Raw genomic sequence first — 24,045 nt, forward strand, 5'->3', positions numbered from 1 at the left:
GGATGCATGGATGAACGCAGGGACGGACGCGTGGATGGACGTGTGGATGCATGAACACACGCGCGCACGGACGGGCAGACGGACGCACGGACGGTCACACAGACGGACGCATGGACGGACGGAAGCAAGAACGAATGGACCGACGGATGCTTCGCCCCACACTCCATATCATTCACCCCGTGGATACGCTGCCATTTTTTTAATTGTGCTGTGGTTTCTGCAGGATCACAGATGCAGGACAGATAGATACCTCTGAATGGCCTTGGTGATGACAGCTAGCCCGGTCCATCAGCAAGGCTGTCGCTGTCATCACCAAGGCCGTCGAGTGTTGAAGCTTTTCGTTACACCATGCTGAGACGACAGAAAACTATCATCATCATAACGAACAAGCACGAGCTCTCTTCGTTCGCTCCACCGGCTTCGTTCCCACAACACGTGCGCCAATCGGTCTAAAGAGGGGGGAGGATGAAACAAGCCTGATGGGTGAGAGAACACGTGCATACAGAAAGAGGGAGAGATATAAACTAAGGCAAGAAGGACAGATAGAAAGAGAGAAAGACAGTAATAAACAGACAAAAACCAGAAATAAAAAAGAAGCGCAAGATGAAAAAGGAGAAAGAGATAGAAAAAGGAAGTGATAAATAGAGAGAGGTGGAAATAGAAGCAAGAAAAAGAAAAAGATACAAAGAGCGAGGAAGTAGTAGAGAGAGAGAAAGAAAAACTAAAAAAACATAGACAAAGGTCGAAAGAAAAAAACAAAGAAAAAAGAAGAAGAAAATGAAGCAAGAAGGAACGAGAAAAAAAAGCGCAGCATATTCACGAAGTGAATGATGGCGAGTGGCTGAAGCCCAGGGGGATCGTTAACACCCTTTCTATGTTTCTTTCTTTCTTTCTCTCTCTTTCTTTCTTCGTTTCTTTTTTTCTGTTTCCTTTTCTTCTTTCTCTCTTTTTTCTTTTTTTCTTTCTTTCTATCTCTATTTCTATCTATAAAACGCAGCGAGCGCGTGCTTTAGCTATTGGCGAGCCGCAGCGAATAAAACAAAGTGCCACGAGCGCACCCACGATCATCGTTCTCCTTTTCTACCTACGATCAACGCACTCGAGGCCGGCGCTACCAGCGCGTGCAAGCCAGGACAACGGACATCGGAGGGACAACGCTAGACCCTAACGTGCTTCGTCCCTAAAACCAAGAGAACAAGGCTGGCCGCCCAGCTCGACTATTCGTTCAGGCTTGACACTCCCAACGTGAAGCTGCTGTAATTCTACGTGTAAGAGTAACGCTTAAAAAAGAAGCTTAAGGAAATTATGACATACATGCCTCACTCCTTACAATGAAGCGGTTATCTAGTGCAACGGGATAGTGGTGCACATTCGCGCAATGTTTCGCTGGGCACCATTTTGTTCGCAGGACCGTATTTTATTCAGAAATCTTTGTCGAACTCAAACGCTGTCATAAAGAGGTGGGCGAGTTGGAAGCGATGCATATATATACTTGGGAAAACTGCGTGCCGCAGTGCTGTTGCCACGTGACGACCCGACTTCCTTTCTCTGAGTGTTGTCCTCCATCGGCACACAAAGGTTAGACCGAAACGCGCACCTTTTGTCGTTCACTACAGGAGCTATTCATGGCCGACAATTGACGCCGCAAGCAGGCTGTACAAAGACTGTCACTGGGTTCCTTAGCACATTGGTATACGTATGACATCATGCATAATTAAACCATGTGTTTATGCGATATACAATTTAATCGGAAAATAATGTGCGAGTATGAATATTTTGCAAAGGCCATCATATCGGTGACATCCCCCCTCCCCCTAATCCTTAGTCTTCGGGCACGTTCGTAAATTCGCAAACGTGAGGCGCAAACTCTTAATATAATCAATATAAATGGCAGTTCACGAGGGCGTACAGTCCAGGGAGATGCTAACGTCGGGCAGCGTGTAGGCCACCGATCGCATCAGGTACGTCATGGTGCCGTACATGCCGCTGGGCGCCGAGTCATAGAAGTGCTCACAGATGCCCCGGGAGCTCTGGCAGGGCATGCCGACTCGCGTGTCTGTCGTGCAGCACAGCGTCGCGTTGCCCTGGCAGGCGCGCTGGTCCTCCAGGAAGAGCCAGTTGGCACGCTGCACGATGGACTCGATGTCAATAGGCATGTTGAACTTGGCCACCGTGTCGTTCTCGACCGCTAGACTGAGGACCATGAGGGCCTCAACCAGTAGCTGCCTGTACTCGGGCTCCGGCACCTAAAAAGAGGTTAGAGGAAACGGTAAACTGTCATTTGGCTTTTCACCAAAAATTGTTGAGCAGGACACTTCAAGCAGAAAGGATAGGACATGTAGAACTTGATCTCCGGGGAATTCGAATGCATACACCTCGGTTCGATTCTCAGGCTTATAACAAGAAAAAAAAAACAGCTCAAAATTCTGACAGGACCCGAGACTAAAAGGGAACGACAACAGCGCTACTGCCGTGCCTTCTTCGACTTATGTCCTGTCAGAATTTCGCACCTTTTTTTTTTCTTTTTCATAAGCATGAACCAACTGGCATGATTCCACCCTAGCTAGATTATTAGGCCACCTGCAGTATAAGCAACTGGGTAATACTTTTGACCGCCCTGGTTTCTAAATGTGCGGCAAACTTCAAAGGGCCCTTAAAACGCCATCGACACACACACACACACACGCACACACACGCACGCACACACGCACACACACACACACACACACAAATTCACAGCATATCCACGGAGTGAGTGATGGTGAGTGGGGTGAAGTATCCGTCCGGGTGTTCGCCCGTCTGTCCTTCCATCTGCCTGTGCGTCCGTCTTGGTGTCCGTCCATCCGTCTGTCAACTATGCAAAATCGTAAACTATACAAAAACTACTAACGCCATCTAGTGATATTACTTACAAAGACATGTACACACAACACCATCCGTTAAGCAGAGGAGGGAACGACCCACATCCTGAGGTTCCACGCTCCTAAAACAGTATATACTGTAGAGCGAGTCCAGAATGTCGTCATAACAGCTCCAAACGGCCACGGCACGAGCACCGGGTGCGCCACGGATTCCAAGAAACAATACCCTACTTCTTCCCAGAATTTTCGGTACCCCAGTATTTGTACGACCATAGGCGTGGGCAGGTTTCCCCTTCAGGGGAAGGGGGTGGAGTTTCGTCGCAATACTATATCTTTGAGTGAAACCAGTAGCTTCGCGGTCATGAATGGAATGTAGACGGTAGCTTCGTCATTGGAAGGCAAAGTACCGGAAGTTGTATCTGCAAACGTTGAATATCATCTGCCCACCTAAGTTTTCTGTATACCGCTCACCCGTCTGCATTCTCTGAGAATCCAGTCGGTCACCCTTAACGACGAGCGGTTATCCTGTATTCGCGCTACGTGTCCGGCTCATAACCATTTTCTTTTCCCTTCAACTTGTCTCTTAAGCTTACAACTCTCATTTTCCTTGCCACAGCTTGCACGCGAATAATGCGGCAAGTCGCTCGCATAGCGGTAAATGTTGAGACGATAAAAAAATCCCTAATATGTGGCGTTTCACGTTCCAAAACCACCGCTGTGAGGCATGCGAGGTGAAGGGTTCTGGAGAATTTGACCATCTGGTGGCCTTTGAAACCCCCTGACATCGCACAGAACACGAACCTTTAGCCTTTCACCTCTAACGAAATCAGAATACCACTGCCAGAATCGAACCCACGACCTTCGAGGCAGTATCAGAACACCGTAACCACTTTATTACGACGGCGGTCGGTGAATATTTCTTAGAATACCTTTCCTCTTCCTCTTTCAATCTCCCCATGCTGTTTCCACGTGTAGGGTAGCAAAGCGGTTATCCAAGCTGGTTACCTTCCCTACCTTTTTTTAAGTACCATTTATTCTCTCTCTTGGAACACGGGATGCCTTTAAAACCAACGTTTGGACAAACGGAATTGTCCTGAAGTTGCAGCCTTGAAGAAAACAAGCCCGCTTTTTCAAATCGTTGGATCCACCGTATAACCGCGTTTCAACGACTTGTCATTGAGTATACACAGAGCAGTCATGGCTTAGTTTCGGGAAGTGTACAATCAACCAACCATGTTGAGCATCTCCTCGACGCGCAGCGCAAACTTGAGCTCTCCGTTGGTCATCTCCTTAGTCAGGGCCTGGGACAGGCAGTACCCGCGAACCCAGACGCTGGGGCAGCGCTCCAGGATGCACCAGACGTGCGTGTAGAAGCCAACGGGCACGCGGTTCAGAGCGCCGTCCAGCCTGCGACGGCGAATCCACAGGCCCTGCGAACAATTTGAGAATGAGCCCGGCATGTGTCAACGGCTATAGTTTACCACGTGGTCCACTGTAATGATACGCCGCACCAACAGAAGTTTGGGACAACTATACTCCCGTAGCAGTGTCTTCACCCAAAGCAAACTGAACATGGTTAATGGCCTCCAAAGAAGTAACATGCTCTTTAAAGACGGTCTTACACGGCCTTCGGTGGTTGGTTGGTTGGTTGGTTTGTTTCTTCCTGAACATCTGGTCGAAAACCCCCGGAAGGAATAGGCCACAGAAGGGCTAGGCCATTATTCATATGTTGCGTTCCTTAGAAGACTCATCGAGGGAACGGATTGAAACCAAATTCTTTAGTAACTTCAGATGAATACATTATGCTTCTAAGATTTGGTTGATTGATTGATTGCTTGATTGATTGATTGATATGTGGAGTTTAACCTCCCAAAACCACCATGTGATTATGACAGACGCCGTAGTGGAGGGCTCCAGAAATTTCGACCACCCGGGGTTCTTCAACGTGCACGATTACTCTTAAAGCACACGTTTACTCTTAATACTGAGACACGGGCACAAGCATTCTCACAGAACGCTTGTGCCCGTGTCTCAGTATTTTCAATTTGTTTTGCTGGAAATCCTGGGAGCTGCCGCTCCCTCCCTTGCGGTGATGCTTCAGGACACACCTGAGAATGTTTCAGGCGTGCAACCGTCGCGCTGGGCTTAGTCGTCCAGGAAGCGTGGCAACACGTCGAGTGACACGGACAGCGAGCCAACCGATTTGTACTCGAACCACTTTAAGTCATCGGATGATGACTTCAGGGTCGTCATGAATCGAACTACAAAACGAAGACTGCTGCGTACGGCATCGTCGGCAATTGTTTCCACCGTTAAGACTGCACCACAGCGGTGGCCGCACACCATGCTGTTCATGCCCGAAGACCCTGCATCTAACTTGCGACTCCTCAACAGGCAAGTCCTTTCTGTGCTTCTTGAGGAAACCGCGTCGAATGAGATCAAAGACGTGAGGATCAATGCATGGAAGAATGTCCTTGCTGTAGACGTTATGCACCGTAACGTGCTGCAAAGCCTACGGCACATAACAGAAATCGGCAACGTGAAAGTTCGGCCAATGGTCGCTACAGGTTGTAATGACACTGTAGGTGTCATTTATGATGTGGATCTTTCCATCCCAGCTAATGATCTGCCAATACTAATAAAGCCAGCGACAGAAGGCACCCGCATAACGTACATTACCAGACTCGGCAACTCACGCTGCTTGAGGCTTGTGTTCGAGGGAGACAGCTTTTCCTCGTATGTCAAAGTTGGCCATGTTCGCCACTCAGTGCGTCCATATGTACCGAAGCCACTGCAATGCTACAAGTGTTTCAAGATGGGACACGTAAATGGTGTCAGTGAGAACAAAGTTGTGTGTCCGCGGTGCGCTGAATCTCACCCAAAAGACGCCTGCGGTGCCACCTTGTTACGATGTCCAAACTTCCACGGCGCTCATGAGGCCTCATCCAAAGATTGCCCGCGGGTGCGAAATGAGCACGCGGTACTCAGACGTATGGTGCGGGACAATTCAACGCACAGGGGAGCTGCCGCTACACTACTACGACAACGGCGTTATGGGCGAAGACCATCACGGAAAAACTGTTCTACCGATAGAGAGATGTTATCCTCTATCAAAGAGGCTGACCCACAAACACCGAGCTCATTGAAGACGGATACTGCCAAACAGAAAAAAGGGACAGCAGTTGCACCTTCCGAACAGTGGCCCTCACTTCCACGAAGTCAACCTACTTCGGAGCCGCATCGGATCCCGCCGCCTCCGACGACCCCTCAAACCAGTGATGCGATGAATGAATATCAAGTGATAAGCTTGCTGCAATCGCTGATGAGCACCTGCGTGTCCTACTGAGTAATATGAAGACTTCGGCTGCGCAGACCGCACTGCATGTGCTGGACACCCTGAGTCCGGTGCTTGCAGCTCTAAGGTAAAACCATGGCCAGCGAGACACCGTCGTTTGGAGCGGAAGTCAAGAATGCATCTGTCTTTCAGTGAAACGCCAGAGGACTGAAGTCGCGCATGTCTGACTTTAGACAGTTTGTATTTGTGAACCGCTTCCCCATTATCGTGATTTGTGAACCCAAACTGTCTGCTTCAATCAAGCTGTCAGGATATGAGTGCTTTATGTCCTCCACTCACAGAGACTGCAGCAAAGTTATTGTATTCATGTGCCATGACCTCACTTACGTTCACCACAAAGTCTCGCCTGATGAAGGGAATCAGTATGTGTGCCTTACTGTGAAGAAGGATATGGTTGCTTTCACGATTACCGGAGCTTACTTATCTCCATCAAGCCGCCTTGACTGCGAGCGCTTACGCGGTATCCTGACATCGACTCCAAGGCCATGGGTGATCACTGGCGACTCTAATGCCTACCATTTCCTATGGGGAAGCTCCAGCGTCAACTCTAGAGGAAGAAAACTGGTTTCCTTAGCCTTGGAGTACGAACTCTGCGTTTGAAATGATGGAAGCCCTACATATCTACGCGGGTCAGCCAATAGCAGCTGCCTGGACCTTACATTGGTTTTTCGCTCACTTACCAGGAAAGTGCCCTGGTTTTCGGATCTGGAAACGCGGGGCAGCGACCATATACCAACTTACTTGCGGATACAAGGTTTCACCAGCTCCAAGTCCTCAAGAGGCCTGAAGTACACCGATTGGCCGAAATTTAAAATGTTAATGGAAGACTGCTGTACTGACGGCTACTCATATAACCTAGAGGACTCGATAAAGAATGTCCTGCAGAATACCACGCATTCACTTTTAACTAGTCACAAGCGCACCGATTTTGACATCGAGCTTGAGAAACTTCGCGCAATACGCCGTCGTGTAGAACGAAGGTACCGACGGACAAAGTGCATGGATGATTTGAGGCTGGCTAGACGCATTCAAAAGCAAATGCAGTGGCACATGAATAAACTGGCTAGGCGACGTTGGACATCCTTCTGCGAGTCGTTGGATCCACGAAAGCCCCTATCACTGATATGGCGAACTGTCCGGAGTCTTAGCACAACCTTGGGTTAGCGACACCTGTTTACATCTCTGGCATTTCACCTTCAATGCAGAGAGATTGACGTTGCAGAATTCTTCTGTAGAAGGGTTGCCGGTGATTTCAATTTCACAGTATCAAGAATGGAAACCTTTGACAACCCACCGCCCTCACGTGATCCCCATATGGAATGCCAGTTTTCTGTGGATGAGCTAGAGGCGGCACTGGCACTGTGCAGACGTTCTTCAGCGCCCGGACCTGACGGCATTACCTATCGTGCCCTTTGTAATCTTGGAGACGAAGCTCGGAAGGCACTCTTACGCCTATACAACGACTCCTGGCAGACTGGTACAGCTCCCTAGGCATGAAAGTCAAGTCGCCTCATTCCACTTCTAAAGGCTAGTAAATATCCTTTGGATATTGCCTCATACCGTCCTATCGCACTTGCCAGTTGTGTGGAAAAACAATGGAACGAAGGATTCTAACATGAATGGAGTGGTATTTAGAGCACTACGAAATCTATCCAGTATCCATGACCGGATTCAGGCATGGCCATTCGTCAATCGACAACGTTGTTGATATGGTGACATATGTTCAACACCAGGAAGCCTCTAAGAGACTGTGCGCCACCCTGTTTCTAGATGTTAAGGAAGCTTACGACAATGTCGCCCATGCATACATCCTTAATGCTTTGGAAAGAGTAGGTCTTGGTGGCAAGATATATATGTGGGCGTGCTGCTACTTACAGCTGAGATCATTTTACGTGATGACAGCGAATTACCCAACACCTGATTATTACAGCAGTCGAGGAGTTCCTCAGGGAGGAGTGCAAAGCCCTACACTTTTCAATCTAACTCTCATTGGTCTAGTCGAGCAGCTACCTAGCACTCTAGAACTTTCTGTCTACGCTGATGACATCTGCATTTGGACATCAGGTGTGACAAGGGCTCAACTCCGCGCCCGCCTTCAGAAGGCTGCTACAACGACGTCATGCTACCTTCATAAACAAGGCCTCGAGGTGTCCTGCGGAAAATGTGCAGTGGTAGCGTTCACGCGGAAACCAATGTCTGCTTACAGCATATCGATTAATGAAGAATACATATCGTTCAGCAGAAGCCACAAGTTCTTGGGAGTCATAATAGACAGAAACCTGTCGTGGACTGCATACGTGAACTATGTGAAGAAGCGGCTGATCGCAACATGCCACATGTTCAAGTTCCTTGCAGGAAAGAATTGGGGAGTGACCCTACCATCCATGCTACAACTGTACAGAGTGCTGTTTATCGGATTCTTACGGTACAGCTTACCTGCAATATCTAACACCGGCAAGACCAACCTGCGCGCAGTTCAGAGCATTCAAGCCCAAGCACTTAAGATATGCCTTGGATTACCCCGCCGTGCTTCAATGGCTGAAACCTTTGCCATCGCTCAAGATCACTCAATACAGACGCATACTATTACCGAGACAATGCGCATGCACCTCAGGCATTATGCCAGAACCCCTTCTCACCACCTGGCGAGCCTAGCTGCTGAAGGGCCCCGCACGGCATACGGTGCTACTGTCTACAAGCATCATTCATTGTTTACTGAGACGTACGCACCTGCATCAAAGCTACTGCTCCCTCCTTGGAGCTTGAGCCGGCCGCGAGTTCACTTAATGATTCCAGGAATGAGGAGAAAATCGGACTTACCGACACACTCCCTGAAACAACTGAGCCTGTTCCTACTGGAACAAAACTACAGTAACCACGTGCACATTTACACGGATGGCTCTACTACGCCGTCTAGTTCAGGTGGAGCAGTGGTTATACCATCACAAGGGGTAACTCTGTGTTTTAAGACTTCACATGTGACAACGTTAACGACGGCATAACTCGAGGCTCTGCGCAATGCATTGGAAGTCGTCGATTCGGAAGAAAGACCACGTAAATGGGCTGTGTTTTCTGACTCAAAACCAGCGTTACAGTGCCTGGTATCAGTTCTCCGACGCGGATGCCACGACCAGTTGACCTACCATACCATGAAACTTCACCGCCTTTAATAGAAAAAGGCCACGACATCGTCTTTCAGTGGTTACCTGGGCATTGTGGTATAAGCGCCAATGGTTCTGCAGATCATGCTGCTCGCACGTCACATAAAGAAGCAAACAGCGTTCCGATTCCGTTTTTCAAGAGCGGATGCGGCGAGGCAGATTGGTCAACTGGCCCGCAGTCTCACACTGACTGAGTGGAACACACCAAGCATACGACGTACAAGAATGCACGAGCTCGACCCTTCACTACAACTCCGGCCTCCACCCGGCCTACATTGACGTGAAGCTTCACTTCTCTATCGTCTTTGGCTGGGAGTTGCTTTCACGAAAGCTTATACCACGTTAATCGGAATCACTGACAGTGCGGCGTGCGATATTTGCGGCACCGACGAAAATATTGAACACCTGCTGTGCCACTGTCCTCGATTTGCCTCAGATAGACAAGTACTTGCCAACGCAATGCGGCGACTGGATGATCGGCCTCTTTCTGTGCAGGTGCAATTCCAGCAACGTCCGCATGCCTCGACAGCCCACAAGGCAGTGAAAGCCCTGCTGTGTTTCCTGAGAAAGACAGGCTTGTGTGAACGCCTCTGACATGCGGTAGAGTTCTACATGCTGCAGTGAAATTACTGTCAGTCTCCCCCCCCCCTTGTTTTCTTTTCCATCTCTTCCCTCTTTCTCATCTTTCTTGTCCCCTTTCCTAATTCCCCAGTGTAGGGTAGCCAACCAGATGTCTTTCTGGTTAATTTCCCTGCCTTCTCCCTTTTATTGCTTTTTCCTACTCTTAAGATTAAAAGCGAAATAGCCTTTAGATAAATAACATAAGTATTACGAAAAAGAAATATACACTACTGTAACTAAGATAACTGAATTATACTTAACCCTTAACACTCAATACCTTTAGATTCTCGTAAAGAAGTTACACGCAGCGTCGAGAACGCTCCTGTGGCTAAAACTAATACGGTTGCATCGGATGAAAGAATCACTGGAACTGATAAATTCAAATTGAACATTATTAGGGGTTCTTTTAGTAATCTAGTAGTCTTTGATGACAGGTTAGAACGAGAGAAAACAAACGACTTCTCTTGCTCTGTTAGAGTGAATAGAGAGAAACTAATTTAGCCCACTGTCTCCTTCTCTGCCTTATCAAGCCCGCGTTAACGCTCGCAAGTTAACGCAAGTTAAGTCTTTTCGAACTTGCTAATCCCCCACTATACGTGGCAGGAGGGAATGGGCGCAGTGACATGTGTGCCTTTTGTAGTGGGTGACCGGCGTTAAACCACGAAGTCATTATGAATCACATGTTCTGACGCTCGCTGGCAATGGGGGCTTGTACCACGCATTGTTGCTGCAAATTTCACGTTGTATTGTGAAGCATGTGCACAGTATAAGCCTGTGTTAGCAATGCGCGAGAGTCACTTTCACCACATTTCCAAGCAGAGAAAGTTCTTTTCACTGCATTCACAACAGTGGCGTAACTTTGTGGTAGAACATCCGCTTGCCACGCAAACGAGCCGGATTTCATCGTCAATGGAATCCGAATTTTTCTATTATTTTATTTGCATCGCTATTTTTCGATCACTTACAAGGTGATGATTTTCGCTCACAACCACCGACGCCGATACCGACGCCGATACTGAAATTCCCGCGAAACGAATACTATATATATATAAAGCTTTGCTGACGAACTCGCACGCCAACAATCACTCTGTGTGAATGTCACCATTGCAGAAAGTTTGCTCAGTGGCGCTTCTTCGCGATCGACGCTCACGTTGCACACGGGTGGTTGTGGTCCGAAAGCGTGCGGCCTTTCGCATAGCTCACCTGTGTTTCCGAAAGGAGAGACGACTCTTCCACGTCGCTGTGCACGAACGCGTCGGCCATTGAGCGCTTGGGCGAGACCATGCCGGGGCTGCTAAAGGAGGCGGCGTGCGTGCCCTCATCTTCTTCGAGCTCCTTGCCGCTGAGTATGTCCAGGAGTAGTGACTGCATATGGAAAGGACTCAGGCCCAGGAGGGTGTCGGCTGCGTCGTCAACGGGAAGATGGGACGTACGGGCTATCTCGCCCACCATTACCTACGCAGAGCCGTCGTTGTCCTAAACAACAACAACAACAACAACAACAACAACAACAACAACAACAACAACGAAAACAACAACAACAGTGGTAAATTTTGATTCAGGTTTTAGGCTTACCGCAAAGAAAAGAAACAAAACTTTTCCCGAACAACAAATCGACAAATATTCCTCCTGTTATTACACCCAACGCTGATAACATACAACGTACAGGGCAATCTGTGACCCCTGACCACGTCCGGAAAGTCACAATGGCTAGTGGGGGCGTGGACTGGAATCTCCTCTGCTTACATGGTATACCAGCAGCCAAGCCACCTCATTTTAATGAAGAGGTTTCTCTTGTTATCCGCGCCATAGCTAACACCAAACACATTTTTGTTATGAAGAGAGAGACAGAGGGATTAAAGCAATGGATTAGCATAGCGACCTTTTTATGCGCGACACGAACAATGATGACATGCAGCAGCACTCGCAACATGTGCGAATGAGTTGATGCATTCCTGCGTGTGATAGGTCATACGCACTGCGGTGGAAGCTATATGGAAGAAGTTCGGTCAGAAAAATGTGTAATTCTGCACGTGTCGTGCTCAGTTTTCATCGTCACGAACGCATGCACGAGCCTGCACGGGATGCCGAGTGCAAGCCTGTAAATGAAATACTTAAAAACGTAAACAACAAAGCGCTGAGCCAGCCCCCTAGCAATATTACGTTTTTCTTTCATAAAACACTAAACATGTTCGTTTATTACGCAGCTTAAGAAGGAAAAGAAAACTCTACTCGGTAGGATAAAACCACTAAGATATGTCTTAATGCAAACTCATGTACTGCAAGAAGTCTTGCTAGGCGCTACACTTGGTGAGTGCGACGGAGTACATATATTCCCAAAAGTCTGTGATATGAAAGAAATTATTTCTCTCTCACTCCCTCCAGCTCTAGCGTCTTCGTCAAGCAAGCTGAAATTGCGGCTGAGCTCGCATGTATTGTGAGGACCATTCAGTCGGTTCAAATGATTTTCTTCCATATACACTGATAGGATGTGATCTGTCTTGGGGATAACGTACGCTGCAGGTCACTCAGACCCTTGAAAATTCGCGAGACAGACAAAGAAGAGAATATAACTGTTAGAATAGTCATGGTTTTATTACTGATCGAGATTACCGAGTGCTACTAGGTCCAAGGTTGTCCTTAAGCTTTCATTCTGATGTGTCAAAAGGTACCCTTCCGACAGTGCCCAAACTTTTGCGTCCATATACCTGCACTCGGGGGGTGGTGTTGGGGGCGGCTGCTCCCTTGGTGACTTAGGAGGGGTGGGGCACATAGTTAGCCCCACACATTGACCTAATAGAGAGTTGGGGCGCTGTCACACGCCTTCGCCCCCTCCCCTGAAAGAGACCATGTGCACGCCTGTGATTGCGTCGACATTACTTCACAAAGGTCATAGCTGACGGTTAATCCCAAAAAAAGGCTGCTGGTTCAGCAGGATAATACGGCTCGAATAGATGAACTCGATTCTAAATTTAGTGCTTACTGTAGCTCTGATTCTGCTCTAATACAGTGCTAAGTGTGCAGTTAACGTAACGCTAATATAGTTCTCGTGTATGTCTTGGTGTATAGTTCAAAATCTCACATTAAGTCCTGATCAAATATCATTCTTCGATGGACACTGGTGTTGATACAAATCCCACACTAAATCTGGCACTGATGCTGTTTTTCGTGACCACGCGGCATGAGAAAGTAGATGACCGACAAGCCGAGCACCCAAAGTTTTGCGCCCTTGCAATCCATGGTGTCGCTGAAGCCAACGTTTGGAGAAAATGGCCTTGACTCCTTCAAATCATCGGGTTACTGCCTTGGAGAAGACTAAACCGCATACGAAAACTTTGGCTCCATCGACAGCCCTGTTCAAGAATTTTCCATTAGATGCCGGTATACAACGGCAGCACGTACCTGTATGATGAGGCCAACACGCAGGCGCTGCATCCCGCGAAACAGGTGTGGGCTTGCACGGACGAACATGGCCAGGTAGGCGAGCAGCTCCTGCGTTAGCATGGCAGTACTCTGATCGCCCTCGTGGGCGCGCGCAATGATCTTGCGCAGTTCCTTGGTGGTCAGGGGCCGCGTGATCACCTCTTCGCTGTGCGGAGGCATGCCCACCGTGACCTGTTTCTGACGAACGAGTAGGTCCGTGACGGATTTGGCTAGGTCTGCAACTCGCTTGCCGAGAGCGCTGGCAAAGTGACGCACAAGCGCCCACTTGCGCTCGTTCACCGCGTGCTCGTAGAACTCGTGGAAAAGGTCGCGGACGGTGATATCCGAGTGCGGCTTGCCGAGGCCCGTGTCCCAGGACAGACCCTTTCGCATAGCCAGGTAGTGGAGGATGTCTCCCTGTTCCTCGAGCGAGTCAGTTTGACTCAGCGTAATCAGAAGTTCCTGCTCAGCTACCTGGTCCAGATGCAGCTCGGAGGTGCTCTTGTACGGCGGAAGCGGCGGCAGTGATTCCGCAATCGAGCCGCACCGAGACATCAGTGTCGGCACGTTGTCTTCGTCAGCCGCCGCCGGTGTTGCCACACCGGCATGTTCGCTTTCGGGTTTCGGATGCTCCGTACCGCCGAGGGAACGGCTACGCCGAATGCTACCCGCGAACACAGATCTGCGGCGTGGTGAACCGCTGCCCGGTGAGCCACGCAGGAATATGTAGCTTCGAACGTAGTCGGTGCGCATGGCGGCCGGTTGACGCACGTCGTTGTCCAAGTAGTGCTGGACGGGGGCCGGCAGTACGTCCGGTTCCCCGTCCTCGGCGTTGCCCAGGAAGTCGAGGCTGGCGATGCACGAGGTACTCAGGAAGTCGACGAGCTTTCCCAAGACGACGCGCGTGCCGTTGATGTAGCCGCTGTGCAGCTTCTTGATGGTTTGCCTCAGCATAGGTGGCGGCTCGTTGCGGACCAGCTGTCGCTGCCTGAGGATTACGACCATGATAGGTCGGCCCAGCAACTGCCAGTGTGAGCGAAGCACCGCGATGTTTGAGCGCAGCGTGGCAACAAACAGGTCGACGTCATTGACGAGGTGGAACTCCTCGCTGTCCAGGTTCTGGGGCGCGAACAAGAACAGTTGGTCCTGGAGGCTGTAAAGCTTACTCGTAGCCAGCAGGCCTACGTCTCTGCTCTGTCGTCCAGAGAGGCCCAACTTTCTATTGCGGCCCAGGTAAGTGTACAGTTTGCCCAATACCCGGGCAGGATGTATCTCGACCAAGTTCACGTCGCTCAGCATTTGTATGTCGGGACATATGTTGCGGTACTTCTCCCACAACTGAGAATTTTCGACCAGCAGTACAACCTGGGTTAGGAGCAGACATAACTATAAAGTACCAGTTATTATCTGGTCACCACGCAAGGTAACCAGGCTATGAAAGAGGAAGACCAATAAACGGAATAATATGTGCATCCAGTAGTATCATACAGAACGATTATCATTACATCTCACGCAGCAGCTTGGGAAAACTGAAGTTTATCAAAGAACGCTCTGACAACGCGCGACATTCCTCACAACTTAAAATGTTAAAAAAAACAAACATTGCAAGAAACATTGATCTAAGCTACTTGGTGATCACGAGCTGCATTTGTAATGGTACTGTGGACTAGTCTAGGAAAAAGAAATAGGAGCCTCTGCCTCCCTCCTTAACATCATGAAATGATTTTTTTTCTAGGGGTATTGTCTAGCAATGTATTACACCACTTCTATAAAATTACATCAATTGCTATACGATTTGACAATGAGTTGTTACGGCTGTATCCTTCGTTAGTTTGTTCGTGCCGTTAAGCTAGAACGTGCTGAATTGATCAATGCTGCTCTCTTTGTCCTAGGATCCTTTGCTGGTCTTCTGTCTCGTACAGCATTTTAGTTGCGCTTCAGTGAGACTGAAATGCAAAAACACCTTTGTAATCAGATACCAATTTGTAAAGTAGGCGGAACGGAGCTGTTTACAGCGTGTCCTCGAAAAGGATAATATAGTTTGGGACGTTAAACCCCGGGGTCTAATGTCCCAAAACGACGATATGGTAATGAGGAATGCCGTAGTCCAGGGCTCCAGAAATATCGACCACCTGGGGTTGTTTAACGTACGCCTAAGTACTGACCTCAAACACCTTTACCTCCATAGAAAAAGCAGCCGTCACGGCCGGGAATTTGATCCCACCCTCAAAAAGGAGGCGTGGAGGCGGGATCGAGAACATAGGCGTTACACTAAAGATGGCGGTTTCGCAGTTCGCCTTCCTATCAGCCATAAATGGACGTCTCTTTTTAACACCTGGAGAAGAAGTCCTTTCGCAACACTTATTGAGATTGAAACGGGGGCTAGTTAACAAGAATTTATTTTGTGATGCGCTGCATTGTAGGCCAAGGAAAGAAGATAACCTTTGTCCCCTTTTGTTCCCTCTGGTCTTTCTTCTACCTGGCAGCGTATTACAAGATGAAGTCACAACATTTGCTGGTGCCTGAACGTAGGGGCAAACCAGAGACCCTCTGAGTTAGAAACTAACTCAGAGTACTCCCCTTACGGCATAGTTGATAATCATATCCCGGTTTTAACACGTCACGCCAAATATTTCCTTCGTTAGATTGCCCTCCGAGAAGCGTCCATTCGTTTCTGGTTCGATGAACAGGTCACCACATTTTTAAACTGTGGCAATTAATAGACAGACTCATTTATTTATTAAGTTTTTTGTTGCCAGAAAGAGTAATTAGTGAATTATGACTCATAATGAGGCTATACTGTAGCTTAAGGGATCTGTTAGCTTTTTCCAGAAGCGCGTCTTCCAAGTCAGCAGAACACTTTCGCCGTGCTCGCGGATTATCAGTCAAGTCAAACGTTCAATTTATAATGACATCACAAAGAGATGTAGATGAGGCCCGCGACACGAAACAAGTTTAGCTAGACATTTTGTAATAGCCCCAGGTTGTATCTGAGTAGTTACTTCAGTAGCACAATAAGTTAAGCAACTCGATCAACAGCTGCACGCGTGACCGTTGCTTTTTTCACACTTGTACATGTTAACGTAGTGGCACGTTGCATATGTTTCTTAATTCGTCATTGCTACGCCCCTCAACCTTCAGTGATGACTATCTCCATACGAGGTATTGTCACGTGATTTCTCAAGAAAGACGATGACAATATTATGCTCCAGTATGCATAAAAAACCACACCTGAACAACGACGTCGGGACTCTTGATCAAGCCCAGGCGTCGGTTGAGCGGATCCAACTCCCCCGGACTGATGAACTCGTCGTGTAGAAGGTGCGCCAGGACGTACAGCGACTGCGCCCACAGAAACGGAATCTCTCCAATGGGCAGACGATGCTGGCTGTGCGGCGTCTGTGCCTCCTTGTTGACCTTGTCCGCTTGCACGGCGTACATCTCCGGCACCAGACGCAGGCCTTCATCGGTACGAATGCAGATTCGCTCCAGCATATTGCTGTACTCATCCATCGCGTTACGGTCTCCCCTGTATGAGGCGTCGATCATCATGTAACAGTAAAAGAGCGGCCACTCGCATTCGATGTTCTCGAAGCCCTGCAGCTCCCACGGTTCGTAGTAAAGTCGGTTCCTGTCCTCCCGCGCGGTCTTGTAGCCGTCGCGCAGGAACCGCTTCATGCCGTACTGGCCGTTCAGCTTTTCGACGATCGTGTTGCGCGTGAGCTCAATAAGCTCGATGTCCGTGACAGCAAATGCTGGGAAACTTATGGTAGACAGAAGCGCCGCGTCCACTTCTTTGGAGCTGGACTCGCGCGGCAGCATGGACGTGAGCACGGCGTCGCACTCCTGCGCCTCGTCTGGCAGAACGTGCACCACCGACGGCTGACCACCGAGGCCGCCGAACAGGTCGAGTTCGTTGAGCGCCTCGAGCGCTGCTTTGGCGAGACCCACCGAGCTGGAGTTGAGCTCGCGTATGCCACGGTTTGTCTTGTCTCCTCGCTCCCACATGCCGTAATCAGGCGTGCAGAAGGCGTCCTCGACGTAGAAGACCAGGTTCTGCACGAAGGCCACCTCGTCGAGGTTGTACACGATGTTCAGGCCCGACGCCGTGATCTGGGCGAGGGCTAGCAAGAACAGCGACGTCGCATCCAGCTGCAAGTGTCCCCAGTCTTCGTCGCCTACGCAGGTAAGCCCCGAGGTCGAGTTGTACTTGGCGTGCAGACAGTCGTGCGGGCTCCGCGTTTCCACGAAGCGCTCCACTTTGTCCACCTGCTGCATCATCGCCACGAGCAGACCTCGCATGAGCTTGACGCAGCATCGCTCCAGCTCGTAGGTGCGTGCTCGATCTTCGTCCAACTCGGTGTTTTTGCGGTAGGCGAGAGAGAGGGACCAGATGCCGAGAGCGCAGTAGACGTTGTCGCGGACCCAGGCGTGGTGCTCGTACTTCTGCAACGGTACCAACCCCGTCACGGGGTCCTGGTACTGGATAACAGTGCGCTGCAGCAAGCGGTAGTAGAAATTGAGTCGCCGTCCACATCCCGTCGCCATCATTCTTCGTGCAGACGAAAACCTGCGCCAGTCATGCGATAGTTTTGTTTGCCGTAGTGCTGAAAACACCTTTACAGATGTCTCTTAATATACGCAATATGCAGACATAACTGGAGCAGTGAGTATCCTATTCAGGTTTTCAGCAATTAGCATTCTCTCAGTAAGGGCTTCACAAAAAGCGTGCAGAGTTCACATGCAACTATGAATTCCACGCTCAAGAAAAAAAAAAAAGATTGGTGATTGAATTTGAAGCTCTATCGGTGTGAATTGTGCCACATATGAGTGAAATTAACGAGCGTGCAATTCCGAGAAGGGTCGAATTCCGCATCACTGCCAAAATTTCATGTTTGTCAGTTCGGACAGAAGGAATGGCTATAAGGTATCTTTCTAATCTAGAGAAAACGCGATTATTCTAGAATCCTGACGACATGGTCAAATGTGACAGCGTGAAACACATCACAGCGTCTTAGTCACAATGTCGCTTTACAAACTAGGTGGCTGAGCTAAGCACGGATGGTGGCTAAGACCTATGTAGTCATGTACTTAGGGGCCCGCTAATGCAGTTATTGGTCATCCGTTATTTTTTATGGAATAATTCACCACGTATATAATACATTTTTTCCGAAACTTTTTAGTAAGATGATTAAGGCATTGCACTTTTTTAGATACAACATGGGAGTTGTGACTACATGAAACCGTCTAGTATATATTTGTGGCCGTGGCCTCTGAAACATTTTTGCGACGTTACCTGTTACGTCATTTCTTACCAAGATACACAGAAGCTCGTGCGGTTTGCTAAACGCCGCGAGGCACTGTCTGCCGGCATGGTCGATCATTTTTGGTTGCATGGAAATGGTAAATTCAACGTCTCAAACACGCTTGAAACGGGGAGACACGAGTTAAAAATAACTGGAGGATTGTGAGCGTGATTACCGGGCTGAGTGGGCAGGCATATAAGTGCCACTTGTGTAAAAGTTATATCTTTTAATGGAAAGACAAAAAATACCAGCAATGAACGGCGCTTATTTTGTTGCAAAACAAATCATAACAGTATGGATGTCTAACGTGTACTGCGTACTAATATGAAGTGGAACGCGTTATACCCCGTCAAAACTGTGACAACCTAATTGTCGTCATGAATCAAGTCTCTTGTGGCACTTTCCTAGTAACAGCGAAATAAAATTTACAGTTGCTTCACGCAATTATCATGGTAAAATTTTAACACTGGTCGTGACAATATATGAGGTTTTATGCATGCCAATACTACGGCATGTTAACGAGACCCAATGCAGTTGATGATGATGAAAACATTTTATTATGAAAATTCAAAGAAAACGGAGAGGGTCCCTATTCCAGAACAACTATGGTAACATCTGTGACAGTCCAGGCCCTGAGATTGCCCCGCCGTGGTGGTCTAGTGTCTAAGGTACTCAACTGCTGACCCGCAGGTAGCGGGATCAAATCCCGGCTGTGGTGTCTGCATTTCCGATGGAGCCGGAAAAGTTGTAGGCCCGTGTGCTCAGATTTGAGTGAACGTTAAAGGACCCCAGGTGGTCGAAATTTCCGGAGCCCTACACTACGGCGTCTCTCATAATCAGATCGGGGTTTTGGAACGTTAAACCACACAAACCAATCAATCAATCAGGCCCTGAGATAGAGGGCTCCAGAAATTTTAACCATCTGGCATTTTTTGCGTGCACTGACATCACACCAACACCCGGACCACTAGTTTTTAAGACAAAATCTCATCCGGTCCCTTGGCATGGTGCCAGCTTTAGCGTCTACTCCTCATGCAGGTGGTGGTGAAAACATTTAATAACCATTAAATGGTTACAGAGAGGTGATTGCGTTGGGGCCTTATTGGCCTCCTACCCTCACAGCACTAGGTGGACCCCTATTCCGGGGCTCCATTGGCAAGCAACGCCGCCCGCGCCCGTTGAACCAGAGCCTCTTGGGCCTTCAGGTCTTGACAGCCGAGCAGGGCCGCCTCCCAGTCCTCTCTCGTGGATTGGGGTTGGGGGGGATAGATGGATTAGACTGGCACGCCCAGACGATGTGAAAGGTGTCAGCCACCTCACCACAGAACTGGCACGTGCCATCAAAGGATGAATTGAAATGTTTTAGCACCGCCGGGCACAGTACAGTATCGGTAAACAGCTTTAAAAGGAGGCGCTCGTCAGCGCGATGCAGTCCCTTACAAGGGTCTGGATAGCGCCGGTGCTCCTCCTTGTAGTAATTGGTAATATCTTTGAATGAAAGGGCCGAATTGTCTGATTGCGAGTAGGCTTCCAAAGACAGGGAGATAGCCCGGGAAGAGAGTGCGCGGGCGGCCTGATCGGCCTGTTCGTTACCCCTGAGTCCTTGGTGACCGGGTGCCCAAACCAGATTTCGCGGAGTTGGATTAACGTATCGGCAGCTAGGTTCCAGTATGCGCTGAGCAAGCGGTGAAGCCCACCCTAGCTGATAGTTCCGACAGGCCCCCCCTCGTGAGTCGGTGATGATATGTTTAGAAGATGGATAGATGAGAGCCAGAGCGATGGCAATCTCCTCCGCATGTGTTGCGCTGTAGGCTTTGAAAGTGAGCCCGTTTACGGTGTTTGTGTTGTGTATGACTGCGGCCGTATACCACCCCCCATGGTGCGGGCCGGCAACGTCCACGTAGCACACGTGTTCCTCTTGACCAAAGTGTCGCTGCAACGCTTCCGTGCGCGCCTGGCGGCGACCACTGTGGTTTTCTTTGGACATGTTGCGTGGAAGGGGTCGGACCCGGAGGGCGCGTCTCCAAGGTTCTGGCACTCTCACCCTTCCCTCAATATAGTAATCATGTTTGATGTGTATTCGGTCCAAGAGGTGGCGACCGGAATGGGTCTGCGCAAGGCGCGTGTATTGGTTAACGAGGTGGGCTTCTCGAAGTTCCCGGTAGGTATTCACCACGCCTAGGGCCAGAAGTCTCTAGTTGGACGTGGTGATAGGGAGGTCGAGAGCCCGCTTGATAACTTTACGGTGGATGACCTCGAGTTGATCATCCTCGTGTTTGCGTAGGTGCAAGTAGGGAGTCGAGTAGAGTATTCTACTCGTTCCGAAAGCATGGGCAAGCCGCATTGCATCCCTACTTCGTAATCCGCCCCGCTTGTTGGAGACCCGGCGGACCATACAGCCCACTTGGTCTCCCACCGTGCGAAGTTTGGCTATTGTGGTGTCGGCCTTGCGTTGGTGGTGTATGAAGAGGCCAAGGACGCGGATCTCCTTGGCCTCACGGATCGTTCCCGAGGGAAGACTGATATGGAGCTGAGTTGTGGCCTGAGGGGAGGGACGTACGTGCACAAATTCTGACTTAGCCGGGGCACACTGGAGTCCGCAGTAGGTTGCGTAGTCGTCGACTACAGTCGCTGCTGCTTGCAGGCATGACTCCATGTGACCCAGTGTCACACCTGTCCCGTTTATTAGGGAGGCGATCGCCGGGCTAATTCCAAGAGCCGAAGTATCGGCCCCCCGAACCGCACCACGAAAGCGTGGACAATTTAGAAGTGGTCCTTATTGGTGCGCCAGCGGACGCCGGCTGTGGCCCAAAGAACAAGACAGAGCCGAGAGTTGATAAACAAACAAGATTATATTCTCATTAACGGCAGATCAAAAACAATACACACGTATGCACACTCCACAATAGTTACATACAATACGTCACCAAACAGACAATGTACTACACAGTACAATCAACCACACTTGAAACAACGGACACAGACAACAATACGCACTACAATGCAGTCACATGCATTGAACAACCAAGACACTTAAGGACTAAAGAGATAGTAAACCTATTCAGTCCAAAGTCCTTGGAACAAAAGTCTGAATGATACTCTTCCGAGAATCACTCACTCAAGGTCCAGCGTTGTTGTCGTTCCGCAGCCCTGAAGTTTCTCTTCCAGGAAACCTCCCGTCTTCAATTGGCCACTCTTCAAACTTCAACTTCTTCGCCGGAAATCCGTCGGCTTCACACACGCAGCTGTTGCCCGCGTCTTCGCTCGATAGCGGTAAACTCACGCTCTTGCCTGTAGCTCGAGCCGTCCCTACGGACCAAAACTTCGCCGACTACACGGCGGAATCCCTACGCGCTCTGGCGTTAACTTCCGTCACCTCCTGTTCTGTCACTACGGGCAGAACCTTCGCCGACTACACGGCGGAATTCCTACGCGCTCTGGCGTTAACTTCCGTCACCTCCTGCTTTCTCGTCTCGGCCGCTCGATTAAATACCTTCCGCGCCACTTTCCAGAATTTTCTCGTCCTTTCGTCGGCGCGATACGCAGCGAAGGCTGGAGAGAGGCGAGACGGTTTGTCAGCCCTCCGCGTCGGGTGACTCAGCTCGGCGTAGCCACGCCTCCCTCGTTCTGGAAATTTCTAGCGCTTGCCCGGCCGCCGCTGTGGGGTGAGGAGGTTCGTCTGCGAAGCCGTGCTTCTGCGGGGAGAGCGCGCGCCCGGGAGCCTTGGATGTTTGCTTTCTTTTTTTTTCTTTTTACCTCGCGGCGTTTCTACCGCCCGTTATCGCAAGGATTTGGCGGCGCGCTCTCTTTTTTAGCGCTCGTTCTGTGACACTGCCCCCCACTTTAAGAATATTATCTCATAATATTCAAAACCACACAAACGAGCGCGAACAGTCACCACACATTCTCACAGACTGTAACACAATCCGTCGCTCATGACACTTCACATTCACAATATATCACTCAATACAATCGTACATTGTAGTTCAATTCCACAACACATGAAATATAGCCACAGGTACATGCCGACAACACTTCATCACACATTCTAAACAATACAACCGTACAAAGTTCTGTCTATCCAACAATTATATAACACTATACATCACACCATCGCACAGAACACTGACTCACTCGACATACACTTGAGACACAGGATAACAAGAATATTAACACAACATATGTCACTCAGCCCTGCCGAACACATTCTGATTCCACCTCAGCACCTATCTTGAGTACTTCGAACAGCGCTTGCGCCCTTTCTTGCGGTGCTCGCTCGACTTCTTGTTTTTCCACGTTCCCTTTCGGCGAGCCCTTTCCAACGACGATATCTGAGGCGTCGTCTCAGCCATCGTTGTCTCTTCCGACACCGTTAACGCGTCATTCCATTCGACGGGTCCTGTCTGTTTATTTACCCGCTTGATCATACTTCTACATTTTTCCCGACTGGCCAACTCCGTCTCCTTTACACTGTCGGTCGGTTGAGGGCGTGCCGACGTAAGTCCGGTTGCTCGGCCCGTGAACTGATTCGACACGATCGTCTTCTCCTTCGCTGTCTCTTGCGCCGCAGCTTCACCTTGGGCTCTAGTGAGACCCGTCACGGGATGTTCCTCCACTGTATCTCGCGGCCGCTGTGTTGGCGAGGGCTCTATTTTCGGGTCTTCTCCCAAACATTCTGGATCACTTGGCCCTCGCGCCCCGTCGATGTTTCCGATGACAAGGTCATACAGGGGGGTCGTCATGCATAACGCAGTAACCTTCCCGCTGAAGTACGGGGTTTCAACCTCAATTTCTGCTTCGGGAAGCATCCGAACCGTACGGTCAATTAGGCAAACCGGTTTCGTTCTGCCTGTCAACTCTCTTTCCCGTACCAAATTTCTTCTCACGATAACCGTGGAGCTACCGGTGTCTCTTAGAACCGTAATCTTCTTGCCTGCAATCTTTCCAGGAAGCGTTGGCATTCCCTTCGTAACACCGGTTGGCTGTTTTGACATTACAGCCCCCACAATAGGAATTTTCTCCCCATTCTTCAACTCTACGAATCCATCGGTGACGGCATTATTATCAGATTTCGGTGCCGCTTGCACACAAGATACCTGGTGAGTTTGACTCACTCCGTTCCGACAAGCGTCTGCTTTGTGCCCAGTCTGACCACACTTAAAACATTTTACAACCGTAGGGCTCGTAAAGATCGTTCGACAGTTTTTCGCGCGATGACCCACTCGGTTGCACAGAAAACATCGCTGCATGCTCTCTGGTGCACGCTTCTTTTCTTCAGTAGCCAATTTCTTCGAATCCTCGGGACAATCCTTCTTGAC

At 49.4% G+C, this 24,045-nt stretch overlaps 1 protein-coding gene across 1 annotated transcript; it reads right to left on the reverse strand.

The window, feature by feature from the left end:
• Positions 1 to 1,514: 1,514 nt before the first annotated feature.
• LOC142817878 (putative phosphorylase b kinase regulatory subunit alpha) lies at positions 1,515 to 17,987 on the reverse strand. Its single transcript, XM_075895805.1, has 5 exons — positions 16,653 to 17,987; positions 13,401 to 14,786; positions 11,202 to 11,453; positions 4,094 to 4,291; positions 1,515 to 2,246 (listed from the first exon to the last, which is right to left on the reverse strand). Exons 1-5 carry the CDS (start codon positions 17,970 to 17,972, stop codon positions 1,896 to 1,898), a joined length of 3,507 nt encoding a protein of 1,168 aa, XP_075751920.1. The 5' UTR covers positions 17,973 to 17,987; the 3' UTR covers positions 1,515 to 1,895.
• Between the last annotated feature and the right edge of the window lie 6,058 nt (positions 17,988 to 24,045).

The sequence above is a fragment of the Rhipicephalus microplus genome, chromosome 5 (assembly GCF_043290135.1).
Source record: "Rhipicephalus microplus isolate Deutch F79 chromosome 5, USDA_Rmic, whole genome shotgun sequence".
In the NCBI taxonomy this organism is placed as follows: Eukaryota; Metazoa; Arthropoda; class Arachnida; order Ixodida; family Ixodidae; genus Rhipicephalus; species Rhipicephalus microplus.

What these genes read in the sequence shown, in the direction of transcription:
- LOC142817878 (XM_075895805.1), bottom strand. Translation starts at nt 17,972, where the DNA reads ATGATGGCGACGGGATGTGGACGGCGACTCAATTTCTACTACCGCTTG. An exon ending in GTCCCGACGTCGTTGTTCAG is followed by an intron (nt 14,787 to 16,652) that starts GTGTGGTTTTTT and finishes CTCCTAACCCAG; the next exon opens with GTTGTACTGCTGGTCGAAAA. An exon ending in GTGTTGGCCTCATCATACAG is followed by an intron (nt 11,454 to 13,400) that starts GTACGTGCTGCC and finishes GGCTCTGCGTAG; the next exon opens with GTAATGGTGGGCGAGATAGC.